Source organism: Talaromyces stipitatus, genomic scaffold, assembly GCF_000003125.1.
Source record: "Talaromyces stipitatus ATCC 10500 scf_1105507295549 genomic scaffold, whole genome shotgun sequence".
NCBI lineage: Eukaryota > Fungi > Ascomycota > Eurotiomycetes > Eurotiales > Trichocomaceae > Talaromyces > Talaromyces stipitatus.
The window spans coordinates 2,580,863-2,600,637 of NW_002990117.1; the positions used below are offsets into that span (position 1 = coordinate 2,580,863).

General features: G+C 46.3%; 9 protein-coding genes across 11 annotated transcripts; 3 read left to right on the forward strand and 6 right to left on the reverse strand.

Annotated features, from left to right (window-relative positions):
• The first annotated feature begins 65 nt into the window (after nucleotides 1-65).
• On the forward strand, nucleotides 66-1,536 carry TSTA_018020 (Yip1 domain family). Its single transcript, XM_002483917.1, has 4 exons — nucleotides 66-237; nucleotides 335-386; nucleotides 449-1,172; nucleotides 1,239-1,536. The coding sequence occupies exons 1-4, from the start codon at nucleotides 193-195 to the stop codon at nucleotides 1,333-1,335; spliced, it is 918 nt and encodes a 305-aa protein (XP_002483962.1). The 5' UTR covers nucleotides 66-192; the 3' UTR covers nucleotides 1,336-1,536.
• A 6-nt stretch (nucleotides 1,537-1,542) lies between these two features.
• On the reverse strand, nucleotides 1,543-2,742 carry TSTA_018030. Of its 2 annotated transcripts, XM_002483918.1 has the most exons (5): nucleotides 2,683-2,742; nucleotides 2,596-2,602; nucleotides 2,282-2,462; nucleotides 2,063-2,173; nucleotides 1,543-1,990 (listed from the first exon to the last, which is right to left on the reverse strand). In XM_002483918.1, coding segments are annotated over exons 1-5 (387 nt in total). In that variant the 5' UTR covers nucleotides 2,684-2,742; the 3' UTR covers nucleotides 1,543-1,903. The 2 variants fall into 2 exon arrangements, with proteins under 2 accessions (XP_002483963.1, XP_002483964.1); XM_002483919.1 differs by having other exon boundaries at nucleotides 2,063-2,462.
• A 226-nt stretch (nucleotides 2,743-2,968) lies between these two features.
• On the reverse strand, nucleotides 2,969-5,030 carry TSTA_018040 (RNA polymerase I specific transcription initiation factor Rrn7, putative; the record flags this gene model as incomplete). Its single annotated transcript, XM_002483920.1, has 8 exons — nucleotides 4,894-5,030; nucleotides 4,737-4,827; nucleotides 4,572-4,681; nucleotides 4,247-4,512; nucleotides 4,092-4,197; nucleotides 3,900-4,038; nucleotides 3,458-3,844; nucleotides 2,969-3,381 (listed from the first exon to the last, which is right to left on the reverse strand). The coding sequence occupies exons 1-8, from the start codon at nucleotides 4,996-4,998 to the stop codon at nucleotides 2,969-2,971; spliced, it is 1,617 nt and encodes a 538-aa protein (XP_002483965.1). The 5' UTR covers nucleotides 4,999-5,030.
• Nucleotides 5,031-5,244: 214 nt separating this feature from the next.
• On the reverse strand, nucleotides 5,245-6,431 carry TSTA_018050 (Eukaryotic translation initiation factor eIF-5A). Of its 2 annotated transcripts, XM_002483921.1 has the most exons (3): nucleotides 6,272-6,431; nucleotides 5,858-6,124; nucleotides 5,245-5,792 (listed from the first exon to the last, which is right to left on the reverse strand). In XM_002483921.1, the coding sequence occupies exons 1-3, from the start codon at nucleotides 6,287-6,289 to the stop codon at nucleotides 5,589-5,591; spliced, it is 489 nt and encodes a 162-aa protein (XP_002483966.1). In that variant the 5' UTR covers nucleotides 6,290-6,431; the 3' UTR covers nucleotides 5,245-5,588. The 2 variants fall into 2 exon arrangements, with proteins under 2 accessions (XP_002483966.1, XP_002483967.1); XM_002483922.1 differs by having other exon boundaries at nucleotides 5,858-6,431.
• A 703-nt stretch (nucleotides 6,432-7,134) lies between these two features.
• TSTA_018060 (GARP complex subunit (Sac2), putative) lies at nucleotides 7,135-9,610 on the forward strand. The gene is made up of 6 exons (XM_002483923.1): nucleotides 7,135-7,691; nucleotides 7,742-7,788; nucleotides 7,842-8,186; nucleotides 8,235-9,305; nucleotides 9,356-9,391; nucleotides 9,452-9,610. Exons 1-6 carry the CDS (start codon nucleotides 7,235-7,237, stop codon nucleotides 9,491-9,493), a joined length of 1,998 nt encoding a protein of 665 aa, XP_002483968.1. The 5' UTR covers nucleotides 7,135-7,234; the 3' UTR covers nucleotides 9,494-9,610.
• Nucleotides 9,611-9,918: 308 nt separating this feature from the next.
• TSTA_018070 (FAD dependent oxidoreductase, putative) lies at nucleotides 9,919-12,302 on the forward strand. Its single transcript, XM_002483924.1, has 3 exons — nucleotides 9,919-10,138; nucleotides 10,200-10,325; nucleotides 10,384-12,302. Exons 1-3 carry the CDS (start codon nucleotides 10,019-10,021, stop codon nucleotides 11,374-11,376), a joined length of 1,239 nt encoding a protein of 412 aa, XP_002483969.1. The 5' UTR covers nucleotides 9,919-10,018; the 3' UTR covers nucleotides 11,377-12,302.
• On the reverse strand, nucleotides 11,764-14,752 carry TSTA_018080 (C2H2 transcription factor, putative; the record flags this gene model as incomplete). Its single annotated transcript, XM_002483925.1, has 7 exons — nucleotides 11,764-12,808; nucleotides 12,869-12,981; nucleotides 13,033-13,083; nucleotides 13,137-14,209; nucleotides 14,393-14,517; nucleotides 14,576-14,630; nucleotides 14,677-14,752. The coding sequence occupies 7 exons, from the start codon at nucleotides 14,750-14,752 to the stop codon at nucleotides 11,764-11,766; spliced, it is 2,538 nt and encodes an 845-aa protein (XP_002483970.1).
• A 764-nt stretch (nucleotides 14,753-15,516) lies between these two features.
• TSTA_018090 (homogentisate 1,2-dioxygenase, putative) lies at nucleotides 15,517-17,408 on the reverse strand (the record flags this gene model as incomplete). Its single annotated transcript, XM_002483926.1, has 5 exons — nucleotides 15,517-15,759; nucleotides 15,820-15,938; nucleotides 15,998-16,352; nucleotides 16,406-17,043; nucleotides 17,099-17,408. The coding sequence occupies 5 exons, from the start codon at nucleotides 17,406-17,408 to the stop codon at nucleotides 15,517-15,519; spliced, it is 1,665 nt and encodes a 554-aa protein (XP_002483971.1).
• Nucleotides 17,409-17,882: 474 nt separating this feature from the next.
• On the reverse strand, nucleotides 17,883-19,478 carry TSTA_018100 (aspartateammonia/argininosuccinate/adenylosuccinate lyase, putative; the record flags this gene model as incomplete). Its single annotated transcript, XM_002483927.1, has 2 exons — nucleotides 19,221-19,478; nucleotides 17,883-19,172 (listed from the first exon to the last, which is right to left on the reverse strand). Exons 1-2 carry the CDS (start codon nucleotides 19,440-19,442, stop codon nucleotides 17,883-17,885), a joined length of 1,512 nt encoding a protein of 503 aa, XP_002483972.1. The 5' UTR covers nucleotides 19,443-19,478.
• Between the last annotated feature and the right edge of the window lie 297 nt (nucleotides 19,479-19,775).

The following is a 19,775-nucleotide window of genomic DNA, read 5'->3' on the forward strand; positions in this document are numbered from 1 at the left end:
GCCAGAGAAACCAAGTGTACACTTCGGCGACCACTCAGAAGCTCCGCTCCCACGCATTCATGCTCATGCAACAACTTCAACTACCTCCCAACACTGTCGTTTTCGTCTCAGATCGTCACTCTTTGTAACATCTTTGAGGCACTACTCCGAATACTGTCATAGAAAGCGCAGAGACTCTGTTTAATCTTGCAAATGGCCAATCAAGGCTACGACGTCGTGGTGGACGTTGATGCGGAGGTACGAATCACTTTCCCTCTCAAGGAATATAGCATGATTGCCAGCCGAAATGTTACTCGGACAGGAGTTAGATGAGGGATATTAATCTTTTGACTAGGGCGATCTCGGTCACACCGATCTCCAAGAAGATCTTGAATTCCACCCATCGAGTACATGGCAATTACTCCCCCATCAATAAATGACACAGTTTTCTAACCACGCGAACCAACAGATTTCGAAAATGACCCACGCAGCGCCAAAATCCAGGCCGACTCACAACCCTTCCTAGGCAACGATGGTGGCCCATCTAGAGGCGGTAACGGAGGAAGCGGAGGAGGTATTTCATCAGGCGGCGGAAAGCGTCATCTCTGGACAATCCAATACTACAGCCAGTTCTTCGATGTGGACACAAACGAAGTCGCTCGCCGTTGCGTCGCTGCCGTATATCCACGCTCAAACTTTCTGGATGTTCTGGATGGTAATCCGGATCTGTACGGACCATTCTGGATCGCCACGACGGTTGTGATTATCCTTTTCTTAACGGGGACCATATCGCAATACTTGGCACATGAGCACGATGAACACTTTGAATACGATTTCCGACTACTTTCCGGCGCCGCAGGACTCATATATGGGTATACGGGAGTCATTCCCATCGCGCTCTGGGGCGCGTTACGCTGGTTCGGCAGTTCGAGCGCCGACCTTATTGAATGCTGGGCTCTTTACGGGTATGCGAATCTGTTATGGATCGCTGTTGCATTGGCCAGCTGGAGTCCCCTAACGGCATTGAATTGGGCTCTAGTTGGTGTCGGATTTGCATGGACGGTGTTCTTCCTCCTCCGCAATCTGTATCCGGTGCTCAGTGCAACGGATGCTAAGACGAGCAAGATTCTACTTATTTTGGTTGTTGTCTTGCATGCAGGTTTGGCTATCGCTATCAAAGTTTTGTTCTTTGCGTAAGTTATCCTTCGTTGTTATGCAGTTCGTTCAGGACCACTTGCTGACAAGTTTCTTTTCTGTAGTCATGGCAGCCCTGTCTCAAAGAAGAACCACCACGATGACGATGACCACAAGGATAAGGATAAGGGCCATGATGACAGGAGACGTGTGCTTTTCTAAAGCTGAAGCGAACGACTATCAATACAGAGGGGAGGTGAACAGAGACTTCAGGATTTATATGACGTGATTCGTATTGTTATCTAGGACTGCTTCTAGCGTGTTGGTTGACTTTCATGTACAATATTCACCAATGATGTTGGCCCAATTTTTACGCATATCTACACAGAATGGATACAATCAGAGGGCATGAACCTCAACACCACCAGCTTCATACGTAACGACAGTGGACTCCATTCATTCGATATTATTATCATCATGAGCCACGCCTCTCCATTCCCATACTACTCATATTCAGACTATGATAGCCATTTCCCTCCAACAAAGTAGAAACTGGTTTAAGAAAGTATATGTTCTTGCATAATTTCTTCTCATTTCACTTTAATTTTTCGCTTTGTATTTTGTATTTGTAGAATATCGTATAATCCCACATTGAACCCCCGGTGAAATTATGGAAAAGACGCCAGCAAGAACGACGCAGAAAATACAAGCGTTTGTCTGATTTGTCTGATTTGGAGGAATGACGAAGGGATAGGGAGAGAGAGGAAAAAGAGAATTTGGGGCGAGTTGTTTATTTGAGCTTCTTCTTGGGGCGGAGCTGGTTGGAGTGACCGCACTTCCTCTTGCGGCAGTTGGTGGCACGGGGGGGAAGACGAGCCTGTAGAGAAGAATGAATATGAGTATGGTTTTGCGCGATTGTTGTATAGTTCGGGAATTGATGACAACGTACATAGCACTTGCGGCAGATGGACTTCTCGCAGTTGTACTTTGAGGCAAGGGCCTTCAAGGAGGGCTCAATGATACCACCACGGAGACGGAGGACAAGGTGAAGAGTGGACTCCTGTGAAGCAAATCATCCGTCAACATATATTCTTATCATCTCGCTTCCAATACCATTCTTGCCGAAATATAACATATCGATTCCTCCACAACGGATTTCAAGAAGTACCTTCTGGATGTTGTAATCGCTGAGAGTGCGGCCATCTTCAAGCTGCTTTCCGGCAAAGATCAAACGTTGCTGGTCGGGGGGAATGCCCTCCTTGTCCTGGATCTTGGACTTGACATTGTCGATGGTGTCCGAGGATTCGACCTCGAGGGTAATGGTCTTACCCGTGAGAGTCTTGACGAAACTATTTCAACCTGTCAGTCCACCAGTACATAGCTTCTTTCGTTCTCTCATTGTTTCAATGCGTATGCGATCGTGATAAGAGTCTTTCGTCGAGTGGTGATGAAGTCGGATTGGGAGGATGGATAAGAACCTACATCTGCACTGTAAATTGCAGAAAGTAAATCGTTAGCAATCATGTTCAACTAATTTCGTCATTCCATCTGGAACAGGAATATACATACTGGTTGCGATATTCGTCGATGTCGTTGCGTTCCTTGTCGTCGATCGAATAGACGTCCGTCAGAGCAAGAGTCGCTCAGTTGAAGACGTTCAAACTTCCCGGGCTAAGCGAGGTGTGGGCCGATGACGAATTGGGACATAGGGTTCGATTGCCCTAACCACAAATCCGTATTGGGACTAGTACAGGTGTACTTAGCGCCTGAGGCTTGTAAGGCTCCGTCCGATTATGATTGGTCTAGATCTACATAACAACTTAAGCTTCATCTTGGGACTTCCTTTACATTTATCTCATTCATGGTTCCAGACATCTTCACCGTGTTCTTCCGCGCGTCTCAAGTCATATTGGAAATTCTCCAGTTTGCCTTCTATGCGGTTCACTGCAAGAACTAGTGTCTTCAGTGACAGCCCGGCTAGATCTGCTGCTGCTTGATAGAACTTGCGAGCCGTTTTGGGCAAGTCCGATTCCGTTCTGTAGATTCTGTATGAGTAGCCAGGACGAGGGGTCTTTTCTTCTTCATTTTCTGAGCTTTGATCGATGTCTGTTTCTTTAGTTTCTTGTGCTCTGTCATCGGGAATGATTTTCGATAAGCGAATGCTAGCAGTCATCTCACGGACTTTCTTGTCAATCGCTTCTTCTACTTCAGCGCCGGTCTTGAGGTCAGGACGATTGTCAGTTTCGCTGGGTTTGAGTGGAAATAGGTCTGCAAGTGGATGAGGTGCTTTACTGAATGTCAATAACCGAGTTGCAGGGAAGTTGTAAACAGCATCACGACTGACCTTTTTTCTGGTCAAGCCAGGTATTTTGATACCAATCCAAGTAATCATCTAGTTGATTCTCTGTCATGTGAAACACGTTCCCTTCATTGACATTAATTTCGTCTCCCTTTGCTAGCCGCCCTGGAACTTTGTCCAAGCTTTCGAACTTCTTCTGCGCCGCTGCCCACAAATTCCAGTCAATAAGCTGCGCGGCTGGCTCTGTAAGTACGGTTGGAAAGCCTTTGGTTTTGCTGAAAGGGAATATTAATTTCGTGGCAACGATGATGAGACCTAGCAATTGAGCCTCGGGGTAATTTTCTGCCTTGAGTGTCCATTTCTTCCCTGACGAGAATGTGAAGCGGAACTGAAGGAGTTGTTGCAGTCTTCTGACGACAGTGTAGACTTCCACTATGACACTGTTAGCACAAATGAAAACTAGAAATAGAGGACTATGAATTTTTACAAGGCAAAGCTAGCTTGCGAATGAATTGAAATAGCATAAGTGGCATGTTTAACGGCGGGAATACGATGTTGTATTCACGCTTATACATAGCCACCATTAGATTCACTGTCTCGTGGATGTCGTCACTCTCTGGCATTACCTATGCGACTGTTAGCTGAGAATACAACAACAGAGTCAAGGACTATAACTTACCTGTACGCTGAGGCCTCTCGTGTGTTGCGGCGACAGACGATCTCTCATCTCCTGCGGAACAGACTTGAGAGCTCTGATGAATGGTATTTCATTTCGAACAGCATATCTAGATAGAGTCAATAAAGATCAGAATTAAGGCCGGTAATTGATCTTACTTGTATATATCGCCAATGCTTACTGGCAGACGAAGAAGCAAACAAGCTAGATAGAGAAGTCCCAGTGTCTCCCTCAAAAGGGGACTGTCAGTAGACTTTCGAGCACTTATGTGAGTGGCATCTTTCTTCTCGATACTTGCAGCTGGAGTTTGTGAGCTGAAAACTCCGCCGTCCGAGCCATCATCTCCACGAGGCTCGTCAAGTGAGAGGTCAAATCTGTCTGTCAAATTTTCCAGTCGCAGGGCCCAGAGATCCTTCACTAGCTTCTGAAAATGAATGAATCAGTAATGATATAACTTAGCAGGTTAATGGGGTAATGAGATACTTCTATATCAGCAGGAAACCCCTTTTGAGTTATGAGCGCCTGACATTGCTTCCATAGAATGAGCTGATATGCAAAGATAAAAAGACGATACCCTTGTCGTCCAGTATACGCTGTATCGTTATCAGTAACTCTGCTTCGAATCACGTGTGTCTGGGAATCACTCACTCTTTTGAATTTTCTCTACAGCCGCCTTTTTTATGCGGTGAACCGTTCCTCGCTTGTTGTAATCATCAGGATCTTCTTCGACTTGACGACCCTATTGACCGATTTAGCGAAATTTTCACATTAACGCGCTCTCTTTTCTTGAGACCGAAATGCATACCTCTTGCTGATGGCCACGCCTACAGAACCAAATACCGTTATCCAGATAGTAACGAGTTTCTCGACATCCGTCTTGGCCGCACGGCCCGCGCTTGATATATTCCATGTTGACGCAGAGCTGTCATGTCGAATGCTTAATGAGCAAGCGCGGCTGATTGCAGTAGCTATCCTGCATAGCTCAGCGAATTAGTTTGCGCATGATTGAAGTTATTGTTGATGAAAAGAACTGACTGCGGGTATCCACCTTGAAATGGCAGAACCGGGTAGGCGAATCACAACGCCGCGCAATTAGGAGCGCCCTACGACTACAAAGCATCTACTCTGAAAGTAATTTACGGCATGGATATAGATCATGGTATATCATCTGACTTTTCTTATTTCTTGTTCGTCAATCTCGCATCGAGAGGCGGATGAGAGAAACAATCAACTATTATCCTGTTAAAAAGGCACATCTGTTCATGGTCGTCGTAAGAGCGAATCAATGCAAGCTCCATCCAATCCACCAAGAAGACGTCTTGCTCGACTTATAAGAGATGGAAAGAACGAACAAGCCGGAAAAAAGCAGTAGACAAATATAAAGCTTTTCCGGCGTCAGTGGCGAGAGATGAAATTGCCAATAAACATCGTGAAGGCATAAAGATTTTTGACATGAAAAAAGGACACTAGCTAAAGGGAAAGAAGACTCAAAGGAACAGCTTAACCGCTCTTGGGACCTTCCTTGGCTTCAACGGCAACCTCTTCACCCATAGCAGACATAACGACAACGTTGACATCCTTGCCCTCCTCGGTGAAGAGCTTGTCAATCCTCTCGCCAATCTCACCGTCAGGCTTCTTGACATCGTCCTTGGTGTTGCCAGCCTCGTCCATCAAGGAAAGGAAACCGTCGTCGGTAACGTCGAGCTGAGGGAACATCTGGTTAGTTTTGTTGTTCTGTCGTGAGATTACTAGAGCTATATGGCACTTACAAGCTGGAATTCCTTACGGGTGACGTTGGGAACGTCCATGTTGTGGGTGGAGGGAGACAAATCTTCGAGCTTCTTTCCAGTGAAGATGTCAAGAGCAACCAAGTGGACCTTGGCGTGACCGTGCTTGCCAGTCTTGGATGTAGACATGTCGACGATCTTGCAGGGACGACCCTTGATCACAACGTAACCGTTCTTACGCAGAGCAGAGCACTGCATAGGGTAGGTAGCGGAGGCACCGGCATCGGCGCTGTCGAAGGTGTGCTCATGCTATTGAGAAGACCGCACATGTTAGCACACGGCCCGAGATAAGTTGTGATGGAAGAGATTGTGTATCACAGGGCAGAAGAGGGGGAAGGCAAGATCGAGGCGGGGCTCTCAGATCGCAAAGCCGGCGCGGGGCAATCATGAACATACCTGGGAGTCGTCGGCCATGGTGACAGATGAGATATGAAGAATTCGTTTGATGGAAGAGAAGAGGAAGAGAAGAGGAAGTGAGAGATGAAGAGGAGGAAGGCCGCGGTTTAAGGGAGTGAAAGGAGGAGAAAGGGAAAAAAAGAAGCGATGGGGGTGGGACGGGAAGCAAATTTGGGCAACCGAGACCAGAAACTGTTTTCTTCGTTTTTTCTGCGCGCTAGACCGCTTTGGGCGTGTGCTGTGGCGGGGATTTCTGTTGTATACACCAGCTTCACCAATCCGCTCGATTGTATTTGAAGGAACCGCAACTCGGCCAATTGTTTCTCACTGCCCTTAATAATATGTCTATCAACTCGTCTTTTGTTAATACAGCTGGACATGTCGAGAGTGGCGAGGTGTCTCGGCCTGCAGTGGTGCAGCCCTGATATACAAGCTGCTGCTCAGCCATACGAGCAACAATGCCAGCGAAATGCTCGCTACAACTTCTTTGCTTTGACCTACAACTAATAGGTCCATCGGCGCTTTTAGTGACTTCAGTAAACAGCTCATCTCATCTTTATATTCAACTCCGTGTCTCTTGAAGGATATCATGAGGATACTCGCGTATCATCTGGCTGCAAAATATTCTGTAATCAGCACCTATTTGGACCCCTTGATAAAATATTGAGCTCTCATATAATGAGCTCTCATGGAGACTAGTGTACTGGCAGATCTAAGTAAAAAACAGAAGAGAGGTAGTCGTCTGTATATTGTCAGGCAACAAGGCAACAATCCATAAAAGGAATAGTGGATTATCCCGTCAACATTAATCTGGAGATAGCTGAGCTACGTATCAATATGCTTCCACATCGATTTTATGTCTTAACATAGGTCCATTGCCAATCCCCTCGATAATTATACGACCTTTCGATGACTTCGTAATATTGATCAAATTGTCATACGCGCATCGCGTGGCCTTTAAGGATGTGGCTTGATCGCCTCTCCGGCCATTCTACACCGTCAGGGACACTCCACCTTTTCCCAATCGACACCTTCCCCAAACCACAGACCATCACGGACTTCCTCTCAGAGCTATCGACGAATTTACACCCGCGCTCTTCGTCGACATCCCTACTACTTACGCCTAATGACTCTACCACCTCCTTACCAAGCACTGCTCGACATATCTCCAATGGAGCTCCACAAAGGTCGGTGTTCGTACGCACACCTCCCGGAGAGGTTGTCAATCCGCTGGATGTCTTGAATAGTATTATTGGGAAGAAAGCGGCAGATAACATATCGGGAGTCACACCTTCGAAACCAGCTGAGTTGGTGGAAACCATCGATTTTGGAGATTTGAGTTTAGAAGAGTTCATGACCCGCGGGCGGGAATCAGGTGGTCTTCTGAGCAGCGAAGCTGGCGTAGGGACGATTGAACAATGTTAGTAGCGTTCGGTTGTGTTAGGGACCATAACTGACTAGAAATCACAGTTGCAGGAGATCGGGACAAGTTTCAGGAGCTTCACAATGCTATTACGGTGAGTAATGGCAATGTTCGATGCACATGGATAAAACATGCTGATGGTTCTAGGATTGTGATGAGGTACTGAAATCCGTGGAATCCTATCTTTCCGATTTTCAGACCGAACTCGGCATTGTCTCCGCCGAGATTGAAACCCTTCAGACCCGATCAGTCCAACTGAACGCTAAGCTAGAAAACCGAAGAAATGTCGAACGGTTGCTTGGCCCAGCAGTCGAGGATATCAGCATATCTCCAAACACAATTCGCACGATAACGGATGGGTTGATAGATGAAAACTGGGTCAAAGCGCTTAATGAGATTGAGACTCGTAGTGCAAGCATTGAAAAATCAAGTGTCTCGTCCCTGAAAGCTGTGGACGATGTTAAGCCACTATTAGTTGACCTAAAGAACAAGGTAGTTTTGATCCTCGAGCTGCATGATTAAGTATTGACAGAGATACAGGCAACAATCCGTATCCGTGATTATCTGGTCTCTCAGATCAAAGCCATGCGTTCACCGAATATGAACGCTCAGTATATACAGCAACACCATTTGGTCAAATATAAAGACCTCTATTCTTTCTTGACCAGGACACATCCGACACTCTCAGAGGAAATCACCCAGGCATATGTCAATACCATGAGATGGTACTATTTGTCAAACTTTACTCGTTATAGTCAAGCTTTAGAAAAGCTAAAGCTTCACGCATCCGATGCAAATAATGTGCTAGGTAGCGACCCATCGGCGCAGAGAGGAACAGGAACAGGTCCAGGGGGCAGAGGCATCTCGCATGATCCTTTCACTATTGGAAGACGGATTGATGTCCTCAAAACCAATAATCCTATAGCCATCAGCTCATACATCGCTGAAGAGGATAAATCGGTACACGGTTTTGAGGTGCCGTTTCGACATTTTAACCTTGCTCTAGTCGACAATGTGTCGGCCGAATATTCGTTCTTAACGGAAATGTTTTCAGTCAGATCGTACCAACAGATATCACGAAAGGCAGCTGAAATTTTCGATCCTGTCTTTGCCCTCGGGCAGAACGTGACCAAACAACTCATTGAGAACACTACTGATTGCCTCGGTGTTCTTCTTTGTGTCCGACTCAACCAAAGGGCAGCATTTGAACTCCAACGACGGAAGGTGCCTGTTGCAGAATCCTATATCAATGGAATCAATATGCAGCTTTGGCCACGATTCCAAAAAATCATGGATTTGCATTGTGACTCTCTGAAACGCCTTGCTTCGGGCGCCGCCAGAAGCTCCGTAGGGGCCTTGTCTCTAACAACAGAAGATGCAAAGCAGTCGTCAGCTCCACATTACTTAACCCAACGCTTTGGTCAGCTTCTGTATGGCATTTTATCATTGAGCAACGAAGGCGGTGATGACGAACCGGTCTCGATCAGTCTTAGTCGGTTACGAGGCGAATTTGACGCATTGTTAACGAAACTCAGTCGAGGATCGGGTGATCCAAAGCGACGAGAACGCTTCTTGTACAATAATTACTCTTTGATTTTGACTATAATAAGCGTTCGTCATGTGCCCTATTCTTTGAGAATGATTTGCTAAATGACTTTTAGGACACAGATGGTAAATTGGCAGAAGAACAGAAGGAGGTAAGTTTAATCTTGGACTGAAAGGAGGCAAAGAAGTATCGGAACTGACTTTCGATTCAGCACTTTACGAAACAACTTAAGAATGCGTCGAAACGCGGCTGATTCTTCTGCAATGGGATTGACACATACATAGATCAAACTGAATGAGCGTCGGATATACCAATATTGAATATAGCATGAGATACCATTACTTCAATTAAGTCTAGACTTCCCATTATCAAGATTGCTTCTCAATGGGGGCATGTAGTAGACGTACAGCTAACATGAATGCCCAGAGCACACGTAGGCCACCTTTGTTAGCTATAGTTACGCTAAACTCCTTGGGAAGATAGAGAAGGTATAAAGTTAAAGTAACCGTTCAGTTGCCATCGACTAGGGAGAAGCATCAGTTTTTAGGATGATGTCTTCAACAACAATAACTATCTTATCGATAACAGCGATAAGCCCTGATAAGACACGGATAAGTCTCCGACGCCTTGAAGAGACATCTTGACCAAACAACAACTGTATATATATTTGACATGTCCGACTTAATCCACCGTTATCTAGACAGCCTCAATCAATTTTTACTTATTATTGATACAACTCAATCATTTGTAGCGCTCTAGCGCACGGAATACCAAACCAATGGCCCTGACCTCTCCCCGCAGACAACTCTGCCGTCATCTCCAACTTCTCCAATGCCGACGTCAACAATCCCACGACTTCTCGACCAGTCGAGAGCACAATGCGGATTTTACTCATGCGGTTTGTCCTACTCATATCTCTACATGATACTGTTCTATACTGACGTGGGAAAATTGATCAGGTAGTTGGCGGAGGAGTTGTGGGTCTGGCGATTGCCCGTCAACTCGCCGCACGACAAGGCGCGAGCACGATCCTACTTGAAAAACATGATGCCGTGGGTACGGAGACAAGTAGTCGCAATTCAGAGGTATACCTCATCTCTTCGCACAAACGAATTGGATACGAGAATCCTTACGAAAGACTAGGTCATCCATGCAGGCATATACTACCCCTCCAACTCCCTAAAAACTCGACTATGTATCGGCGGTAAAAACAAATTATACGCCTACTGCGCCGAAAAACAAATTCCGCACCGAAATACAAAGAAATGGATCGTTGCACAAACGGATAGTGAATGGGAAGCATGTCTGAATCTGCACGAGCATGCAAAACAAATCGGCGTTCCGACGAGGTTTGTCACTCAAGAGGAAGCAGCGCGTAGAGAACCTGATGTACGCGCTGAAGCGGGGATAGTCGAGTCTCCGACGACGGGAATAGTAGATGTTCATTCCTTGATGGCCTGTCTTCAAGGTGACTTTGAGAATGCGGGAGGTGATATTGCCTTCCAGACGGAGGTCACACGTATTGAGTCGATTGAGAATGGGAGGGGAGGATATGAGATTTTTGCATCGTCACCTGGACAAGACGAAGAGTCTTCTATAACAACAGAGACAGTCATTAACGCCGCCGGGCTCTATGCATGCCATATAAACAATATGATCCTCCCATCCTCTCGACACAGACAACCTTTCTACGCCAAGGGGACATATTTCTCCTATGGCGTTTCCCATCCGAAGCCATCAACCTTAATATATCCGGCCCCGGTACCAGGTCACGGCGGTCTAGGAACCCATCTGACCTTAGACATGGGCAACAGAATCCGTTTCGGTCCAGATGTAGAATGGACCACCAACCCAACAGACTACAAACCGTCACCGGCACGCTTGCAACAAGCCCTCCCCGAAATCAAACGGTATCTGCCTTCCATTGATGTCAACGCCATTGAGATTGATTATTGCGGCATTCGACCGAAACTAGGTCACGGAAGTGCGAATACCGCTGGAAAGGGGTTTCAGGATTTTGTGATTCAGAGAGAAGATGGGTTTAAAGGGTTTGTGAATTTATTGGGGATTGAGAGTCCTGGTTTGACTAGTTCGTTGGCTATTGGGGAAATGGTTGAAGGATTACTGTATCGATGATTTCACGGTTTGGGGTGGAAGTCATGTAAAGTGCAGGTATACTTAGGATTGTACATCATTGGGTTATTCGTAGCTAGATTACTGTCGTAGAGCCATATATACAGACATAGACATATACTACATATTTCAATTCTCGTAGTTCAGGCGATGGAGTTGGTACTCACCATTGCATCTCACCGACATCTGATCTCGACGCTGCAGCAGGCGTTAGGCTTCGACGCACGAAGCTGTGAAAACCTTGCCCCGGCTTGCCGCAGCATGGTCACACTATATCAGTTGGGAATACAGTTACTTGGAGACGCAGAAATCACGTTTCCACCAGTTTGGCCCACCCATGCTTTGATAGAATTGTGTCATGAACTCATAATCATCAATCATGCACAACACTCAATCGACGTCCATCAAAACATCACTCATAATATGAAGCACATAACTAAACCTGCGTACGCTCCATTTCCCCGTATCCTTGAGCAGACCGCCATAATCCAACAATATCCGTCGCGCCGATTGATAACCGCCCTGATGCGGAACACCGCGGACATAGATCGTACCACCATGACGGATGAAATTTATCGATTGGTCGTCAATTGTTCTCGAGCCTGGGTTGCTGCTTTGTGGCTCCATAAAGCCTGCGAATCCCTCCGTGCCGACCTGTTGCCAGTCAATGTCTTCTAATAGTTCGATTGAGGTGGCGCCTGCTTGTGTTTCTGCAGAACGTGGCACCATGTAGATGTACAATCCTAGTATGAGGGCAGCTGAGAACAAGGCGTGCACAGACTGAAACATGGTATCGTCAGATGCCTTACGGTTAGATATTTCTTTGAATATTTGTGCTGCGTGTAGACATGCGCGACGAGCAGCTGGCGTTTGTGTCCAGGCTGCAATGTCGTCGAGTGCCTTTCGAGCGGGAGCTGCCCCATTACGGCCAGCGGCTAGATCGAAGATTTGAATATCAGCTGTTAGATACATGCACATGTGATGCCACATGACGATACAGTTCGGGTTCATGTGTGAGAGCGATTCGTGGTATGTGTTCATCAGTTGCACTTGTAACGATGTCAAGCATCGCGCTCGACTATCCATGGCATAGCTGTGGCATGGGGCGAATGGGTAGCTGGGTCGCTTGAAGAGAATGCGATGATATGCCTCCGATAAGCGTAATTGAAGCATTGCTAGTACTCCGTGCATACAAAATTCGTCAACTGGTACGTCGAGGGCAGGTAACGCTGTTGTTTCAGATGGTGATTTGACCATGGAAGTAATGATTCGTTTGCCGCCACGAATATGTTGCATCCAGCGAGACGAACAGTTGGCCTCGAACAGTGATTCATGGCATGGAAGCACAATCTGAACTGAATCTGGCACTATGATCGGACTTGTTGAGAGGAACGAGGAAAACCACGAGTCAAGCAGTAAAAGTCCGACAATAAGACTACTCTAGTTAGATAGAGTCGATAATGATAAAGATATGAGCGGCTACCGTTTCGTTGACTCAACCCTGCTCCACGCTTTCCATCTCATTTCAAGATCTGGCACTGCCTCGAAAAGTGACATGTCTAGCGACTGACCCTCACCGGCAGTGAAAAGTCCATGACGTTGTGCAATCTGTATCTGTCAGTAATGCTAGCCAAACACATTCTTTATGTGTTTCCATACCGATATAAGATTGATATAAAGCATCTGGGATTGTTGTAGGTGCGATTTCTCCTATATAGTATCGAGTAAGTTTCACAATCCAAAGGATCAACTGCAAGACTTACGCCAGTCATAGCGGCCAAATTAAGCATAAGCAAAGCCGCTGCAAACGTAGAAATAACACCAGTTGACGTCTCGTTCCCGATGGCGCATTTAGCTAACTCCAAGCTTATCCTTTCCAACGAGCAGGCAAAAGTCTTCGAAACGAAACTAGTTGTACCCTTGGTTCCTAGCATGATCATGCCAATCTGACACATAACGAAAAGCAGGGGTAATTTGGTCTTTTTCGCACAAAAAGTCGGCACATGGACAAACGGTACTAAAGGATGAAAATGTCGAAAATATAGATCAAGTGCCATATCCAGGATTTCGGCCGGTGGGAAACTTGGTATTGATCCCGAACCTGTGGTTGACGCGGTGGGAGACAAAGCGGCATCATTGGGAATTACAGAATCGACACTCGAAAGGGGTGCAGGTGACAACCCAAAGGCATGTTGAAGCTGCAATCGGCATTCTTCGTCTAGACCAAACCTGCTTCCGGGATAGTTGCCGGTTGACGGGCTCATGGACTGCCAAGGTGGGATTGAAAAGAGATTATCAGAGTCGTAACATGAAGCATCATGCCAAAGGGAGTTGATCAAACGCCCCACCAAATTGGTAGGCGCCACCCAACTACGTTCAACTCGTGCAAAACGCTCGTTCGGGATATCGTCGACGGCCTTGTTAGGTTCCATTGAGCGACTAGTGCGCCGTCCGGACGACATGAAATTCTCGCCCATTAGATTCATATTCCGCATGAAATCAATGGAAGAGCTATGATGAGAGACACTATCTGCTCGTGGTTCCAACCACAGTTGCAGCATTTCACTAGGCATCGCATCGAACGTAATAGGGCGCTGGGCTTGCTGTTGCTGCTCCACGGAATCAAGGGCAGAGATATCACCCCAGCCAAAGTAAGATTGTTGCTGTTCGTCCATCATCATTGCATTTATCTCAGGTTCCGTACGCGATTGGTGTGCAGAGATATCCGCGAGAAAATCTAGGTTAGACGAGAGTCCCCCCGGAGGCGTAATCTGGACGTCCCGCGGCGTCGGTGGGAAGACGGGAACATGGGCTCGATTATTAGCTGTCCCAGAGTCTGGAGCATTCACAAAATGATGTTGTGCGTCATTGTCCTGGGGGTTGTTCGCAGTTGAATGCAAGTTGGCCAGTGAAGCGCGGCGCTGTTGTTCTTGTATTTGGTTAGGATCGGCCGAAATATGGAGATTTGAGCTCAGATTAGAGGCATCTGGAATCATTGGTGTGGAAGATATGATAGCACCGGTTGCATCAGTAGTAGTAGTCGGAGGGATTGATTGTGTTGCTGTTGTATTCTTTGCAGCGTTGATACTTGTGGGGCCGTTGGCATTTTGTACATGGCCTTTTGCATGGCGACTCAGGACGTCACTGTACATAAAGTTAGATATGAGGTTGACCTTAATTGAGAAGAAAGAGCAGATCTCACCTACGAGAGAACTTTTTGTGGCAAACGGTACATTCGTACGGACGCTCCTTTGTATCTACTAATGTTAGTTTTTCTCAACAGACCGGACGAGGCAAACATACGGGACCGTTCATGACGTTTGTAATGTTCAGTCTTCTTGAATTTCCGGTCGCATATGTTGCATTTTCTCAAGACCATGGCGATCTAGAGATAATGAATAGAGCTGGAATGGTGGTGTTGCGGAGGGAAAAAATGGAAGCGGGAGGGCATTGGAAAATGCGGAGGATGAGTGTCACTGTGGAGTCGCAATGGATGGCCAGAAATGAGTAAGATCGATGGCATTTGTATCAATTATAATTCGATGGATAAACTCAGAATCATATGAAGAGCAGAGACTTGGAAAGCATGGATTCAACATCAAGTAGAGTTGGAGCGGCACTTGGTCCCGTGAGGGGATTGCCGGTTATGTAATTACAGATTCCGAACTATGTATTATGAATTTAACCAATCATATTCGATTGAAGGGCTACTTTATGTATGGTATCGTATCATTCAACAAGTCAAACTGGCAAGCTGTTTTGAGAACTATCAACTCATGACTTTGAATCCATAGAGCATAAATGGGCTGCATATGCTTATCATCAACAATCATAGAAGCAAAATTGGAACTTCTACACGCCTCAATTACCGAGACCAATCGGCTCAAAACATCCACAGCATATTTAGCATATATTAATAATGTAGGGTTACTGATCCGGATTCCGGACGAAATAGTTAACAAACCCCATGGGGTAATTTTTCACCGAGTCACCGAGTCACCAATCAGGCACAAAGGATTCATTGTTCTCCTCCCCGGCATTGTGGCTTCTCCCCGCTACTTCGTAAACTCGGAACAAATACCGAATATATTGCATACAAGGAAATCATAAGAGAATTGGATATCAAACTGTTGATGAACAAAATCAATGAGAGTCCCTCTCAATACCGTTGGTAGGTGCAATACCATTAGTGGGAGCTACCGGTTCAACAACGCTATCCTTCTCGACTCCAGCGCCGGCGTTGGTAGTTTGGCTCTTGGCTAACTTGACGAGCTCAGCCAGTTTGTCATCATTGTAGTAGATTTCCTGGCGCTCTTTTCTGGCTTCTTTGTCGGCCTTGACCTGGGCTAGAATATCATGGATACCGGGGTAGGCGGAGAATTTGTCCTATAAAACTGTTAGTCAAATGGGAATACAAGCAGAAAGTACTTTCGGGGAAGGACTGACCGGAAGAACATCCCAGACTTTAGGGTCTGTTCCTTGGTTATGGAAAGTGCCGCATCCGACTCGTGCGTATTCTGTGAAGAGGAAGCTGCGACTACTTTCGACCATGATAGTCATTTGATCTTTGCTCGTGTCAGCATGTCACGCCTAAGATTGATTGAGCCAAGACAAGAAAACTCACTCTCAAGAATTCGTCGGGGCTCGTTCTCCTGAATACGCATCTCGTACTGATAACCCTCACTAAACCCTCCATGAGGCGTATGACTAACTTCAACACTGCCACCACCTGGCAGGAAATCATCAGATCGTCCCAGTCCATTGCCGTAGAGACTAGCTAGGAACTCTGTAGCCGAGTTGCGGTGGAAATACGGTAGCCGGAAAGTGTTTGATGCGACGTCCCACCGAGGTCCGAACCAGAGGAAGTCAACTAATGATGTGTTTGGATCACGAGATTTGGCTGTCAAGACACAGTTGACTGATGGGTCGGTGTGGTCGATAGAGGTTGCGTTTTGGGATGAGAATTTTGTCAAGTCGTACTATACGAATCAGCATTGGAGTATTTTCGCCGCAAAAAGGAAAGGGACAAAACCTTATATGGAACGACATTTCCATGCCATGCTACCAAGTCAAACGGTGTATGATCTTGCTCAATGGCATTATACTTTCCATTCGCTTTGTTGACAACAGTCCACTTCTCGTGCAGGTTATCGTCAATGTACGCAACCGGATACAAGAAATCACGGGGGTTAGCTAGACCGTGACCTCCCAAAGGTCCAAGGTCAGGTAACTCCCACATCGAACCCCAGATTTCTGTGATGTAGCCACGAGCCTCCTTGTGCCCTGGTCCCAGGCGAATAGCGAATCGGACACCCCGTTGGATTACGCATATTTCACCTGGCTGCAAGAAAAGCTTACCAAACTCCGTCTGAATATCCAGATTTCCATGTTGTGCAACAAGCAGGAAATCTCCGTCGAGGTTACAGAACGCACGATGATCCATATCAGCATTGATCATAAACACATACAACGCAATACCTTCTCTGAGGTTAGGATCACCGCTCCCGCCTAGTGTGTGTACTCCATCTACAAAGTCGATTCTCTCGGTTTCTGGAGGGAGAGGGAATGGAGCCCATTCGGCTTGTTCGACGAGGGTCTCGACTTTGGGGTTGATAGAGAGGAAACAATTCTCAATATGTGCTTTTGTCTCGACGTTGGTCTTGTAACCATCTGCAACAGTCAGTATAATCATCGTCCTTCACTAGAAGAATGGAAGAAGACTCACTGTGAGCGGCTGCCGGACGCACACGATACATATAAGTGCTAAAGTTCGCATGTCGAGGAGCAGTAAAAGCAGAATACGTGATACCCTCCGTATACAAGCCGAAGCGAACCTCTTGAGGATTATTCTGACCAGCAGGTAATGTACCGGGGATCACCTCGGATTGGAAACGGTTTCCCCATCCAGCCTGGTATTCGTAAGGATCATTGTCTCGAGTAGGCTTTCGTGTCTGTGTATCGGTGTAGTGGAAGACTTTCTGGAGGTCTTTGATGGGTTTTCTTTCTTTGACGGGTTGTAGTGTAGTAGCAACCATTGTGCTAGTGAGGTATCACAGATAGAGTCAAAAATATAGTGTAATGGTTAGACTAAGTATCAATATGGATAGGTCAGGTCAGGCCAGCTGGTTGTCAATCCTTTATGACTCGTGAAAGCATTACATGATAGTCTCCCTGAATGAACGACTATTCCTCCACTCTCCTCCCACTTTCCTTCTCAAGCCATCCCATTATACGTAGTGAAAAACCTGCACCACAAGACTGTGCAAGAACGATGCCCAGCTTTCGAAAGCTCCTGGAGCTATAGTGGGGCCTTCTCCAGGTGTTTCTTGATGTTTGTAAGGATCTGTAAGCTTTAGAGAACTAGGGGGTGTTCTCGCTGTATATCATGTGGGGCCATTATTAGCCCTAATTCCCTTTGCTACCCTCCAGTTCCAAGGGCTTACAATAAACAATGTATGAACTAGTTCGATGTATTTACATCTATTTGTACGACTAGATACATGTAGTAATTACAAATTCTTGACAGCCAACACATCATCCACCATCTTTGGTGCAGCTCCCAAGTAGTTCTCCGGATTACACAATGCCTCCAGCTTCTCAGCGCTCATCTTAGACGTAACCTCTTCTTTCTGCAATAGACAATCCAGCAGAGACTTGTCCTGCTCAATGCTGTTCCTGCATGCTTCATATACAATATCATGCGCTGTCTGGCGTCCAACGTATGGAGCCATGCCCATCATAACAGCCTCGGCAACAATGAGTCCACGAGTAGAATGTAGATTCTGCAGCATTTGTTGGGTGTTCACTGCAAGACCAGAAAGAGCGAAATGAGTTTGAAACAAGGCGCCAACAGCAACCACAAAGCTTTCGGGAACAGCAACCCATTCCAAATGCCAGGGACCGGACGCACGCTCAAAATCAGATACCATTCCATCAAGAACCAGCCCCGCATTGGAACGTAAAATTTTACTTGCAGCCAAAATGACTTCACTCGAGATCGGGTTTCGTTTTTGGGGCATCGTGGAAGAAGCTCCACGGTGAGGAACGAATGGTTCGGACACTTCACCCAATTCATTGGAGCTCATGATAATAATATCCAAGGCCAATTTGCCCATTGAGCCACCAAGAAGAGCCAGAAAATTGGTAATCTCTGCAACACCATCCCGAGCAACATGCCATGTAATCGATGGGTCTGTCAGACCCAATTCCTCCGCCAAAGCCTTTCGAACACGAAGTCCATCATCCCCCGGGCCCAACGAAGCCAACGAACCAGCCGCGCCACCAAACTGAGCCATCAAAGCTCTATTCTTCAACTGCTGAAGACGCTCCAAATGGCGCTGAAACCCGGATAACCAAACAGCACATTTATATCCAAACGTCACCGGTAAAGCATGCTGTAGGTGCGTCCTTCCAGCCATAGGCGTATCCCTATACTTCTCCGAAAGCTCCCTCAGAGTCTTGATAACGTCTCGCAGTAACCGCTCAACAACCACGAGGCCGTCTTTCATCTGTAGCACACTCGCCAAATCCATGATATCTTGCGTCGTCGCTCCCCAATGCACATATTTACCAGCCTTGTCGCCGCAGAGAGCACTCAATTGTCGCACAAGCGGTAAGATAGGATACCCGACAATCTCGGTCTCGTGGCGTAATCGCTCTAAGTCGAGTTTGGATGCTACTGCGTTATGAGTGACCTCTGCGCCGATTTCGCTGGGGATAACATTGCATTTGGATTGGGCGCGGGCTAGGGCTGTTTCGGCATCTACACATCGTTTTATGTAGGATTCGTCGTTGAATATCTTTTCTCGTTAGATCAAATCTTTTGCTAAGGGCAGGTTCGCACTCACCTGTCGAATTTCTTCTGTGCCAAATAAAGTCCTGAAAATAGCGGAATCAATGGCACTGACAGAACCCATAGAACGGGTTTGTGGCTGTCGCAGATATTTTTGCAATGCATTAGAAACTGGACTTAATTGAGCAGGGAGATGAATTGGCAGAGCAGACGCCTTTGTAGGCGCATAATGCCATTTCCCTGCCCTTACTACTCGATTGATGAGTGAAGACGACATGTTTTCCTACCAATTATGTGCTGGTATTGTTCAGACGATGGGAAGAAGGGACGAAATGTCTCTACAATAGCTACATTATTATTTACGTCTCCACTATGGGGTACGGGCCGTTTCAGTAAAAATACATTCCAGATACGGAATACAATACAAGGCAATTCAGTCATACAGCAGTGTATTTTGTCTTGAATATGCTGATACTAAATCCTCTTGATTAAACAATCTAAAGTATTAGTATTTTCTCAAATATTAACGTGATACCGATTGTACAACTCCCTGTGACTTGATTAGACTCATAGAATTGTTTACACAATACCGAAATATGAATACCAGTTC

What these genes read in the sequence shown, in the direction of transcription:
- TSTA_018020 (XM_002483917.1), top strand. Translation starts at nt 193, where the DNA reads ATGGCCAATCAAGGCTACGACGTCGTGGTGGACGTTGATGCGGAG. An exon ending in TCTTGAATTCCACCCATCGA is followed by an intron (nt 387 to 448) that starts GTACATGGCAAT and finishes GCGAACCAACAG; the next exon opens with ATTTCGAAAATGACCCACGC. An exon ending in ATCAAAGTTTTGTTCTTTGC is followed by an intron (nt 1,173 to 1,238) that starts GTAAGTTATCCT and finishes TCTTTTCTGTAG; the next exon opens with TCATGGCAGCCCTGTCTCAA.
- TSTA_018030 (XM_002483918.1), bottom strand. An exon ending in GCGATTACAACATCCAGAAG is followed by an intron (nt 2,174 to 2,281) that starts GTACTTCTTGAA and finishes TTTGCTTCACAG; the next exon opens with GAGTCCACTCTTCACCTTGT. An exon ending in CCATCTGCCGCAAGTGCTAT is followed by an intron (nt 1,991 to 2,062) that starts GTACGTTGTCAT and finishes TCTTCTCTACAG; the next exon opens with GCTCGTCTTCCCCCCCGTGC.
- TSTA_018050 (XM_002483921.1), bottom strand. An exon ending in CCCGTAAGGAATTCCAGCTT is followed by an intron (nt 5,793 to 5,857) that starts GTAAGTGCCATA and finishes ATGTTCCCTCAG; the next exon opens with CTCGACGTTACCGACGACGG.
- TSTA_018060 (XM_002483923.1), top strand. Translation starts at nt 7,235, where the DNA reads ATGTGGCTTGATCGCCTCTCCGGCCATTCTACACCGTCAGGGACACTC. An exon ending in CGTAGGGACGATTGAACAAT is followed by an intron (nt 7,692 to 7,741) that starts GTTAGTAGCGTT and finishes TAGAAATCACAG; the next exon opens with TTGCAGGAGATCGGGACAAG. An exon ending in TGATTTTGACTATAATAAGC is followed by an intron (nt 9,306 to 9,355) that starts GTTCGTCATGTG and finishes AATGACTTTTAG; the next exon opens with GACACAGATGGTAAATTGGC.
- TSTA_018070 (XM_002483924.1), top strand. Translation starts at nt 10,019, where the DNA reads ATGGCCCTGACCTCTCCCCGCAGACAACTCTGCCGTCATCTCCAACTT. An exon ending in ATGCGGATTTTACTCATGCG is followed by an intron (nt 10,139 to 10,199) that starts GTTTGTCCTACT and finishes AAAATTGATCAG; the next exon opens with GTAGTTGGCGGAGGAGTTGT. An exon ending in CAAGTAGTCGCAATTCAGAG is followed by an intron (nt 10,326 to 10,383) that starts GTATACCTCATC and finishes ACGAAAGACTAG; the next exon opens with GTCATCCATGCAGGCATATA.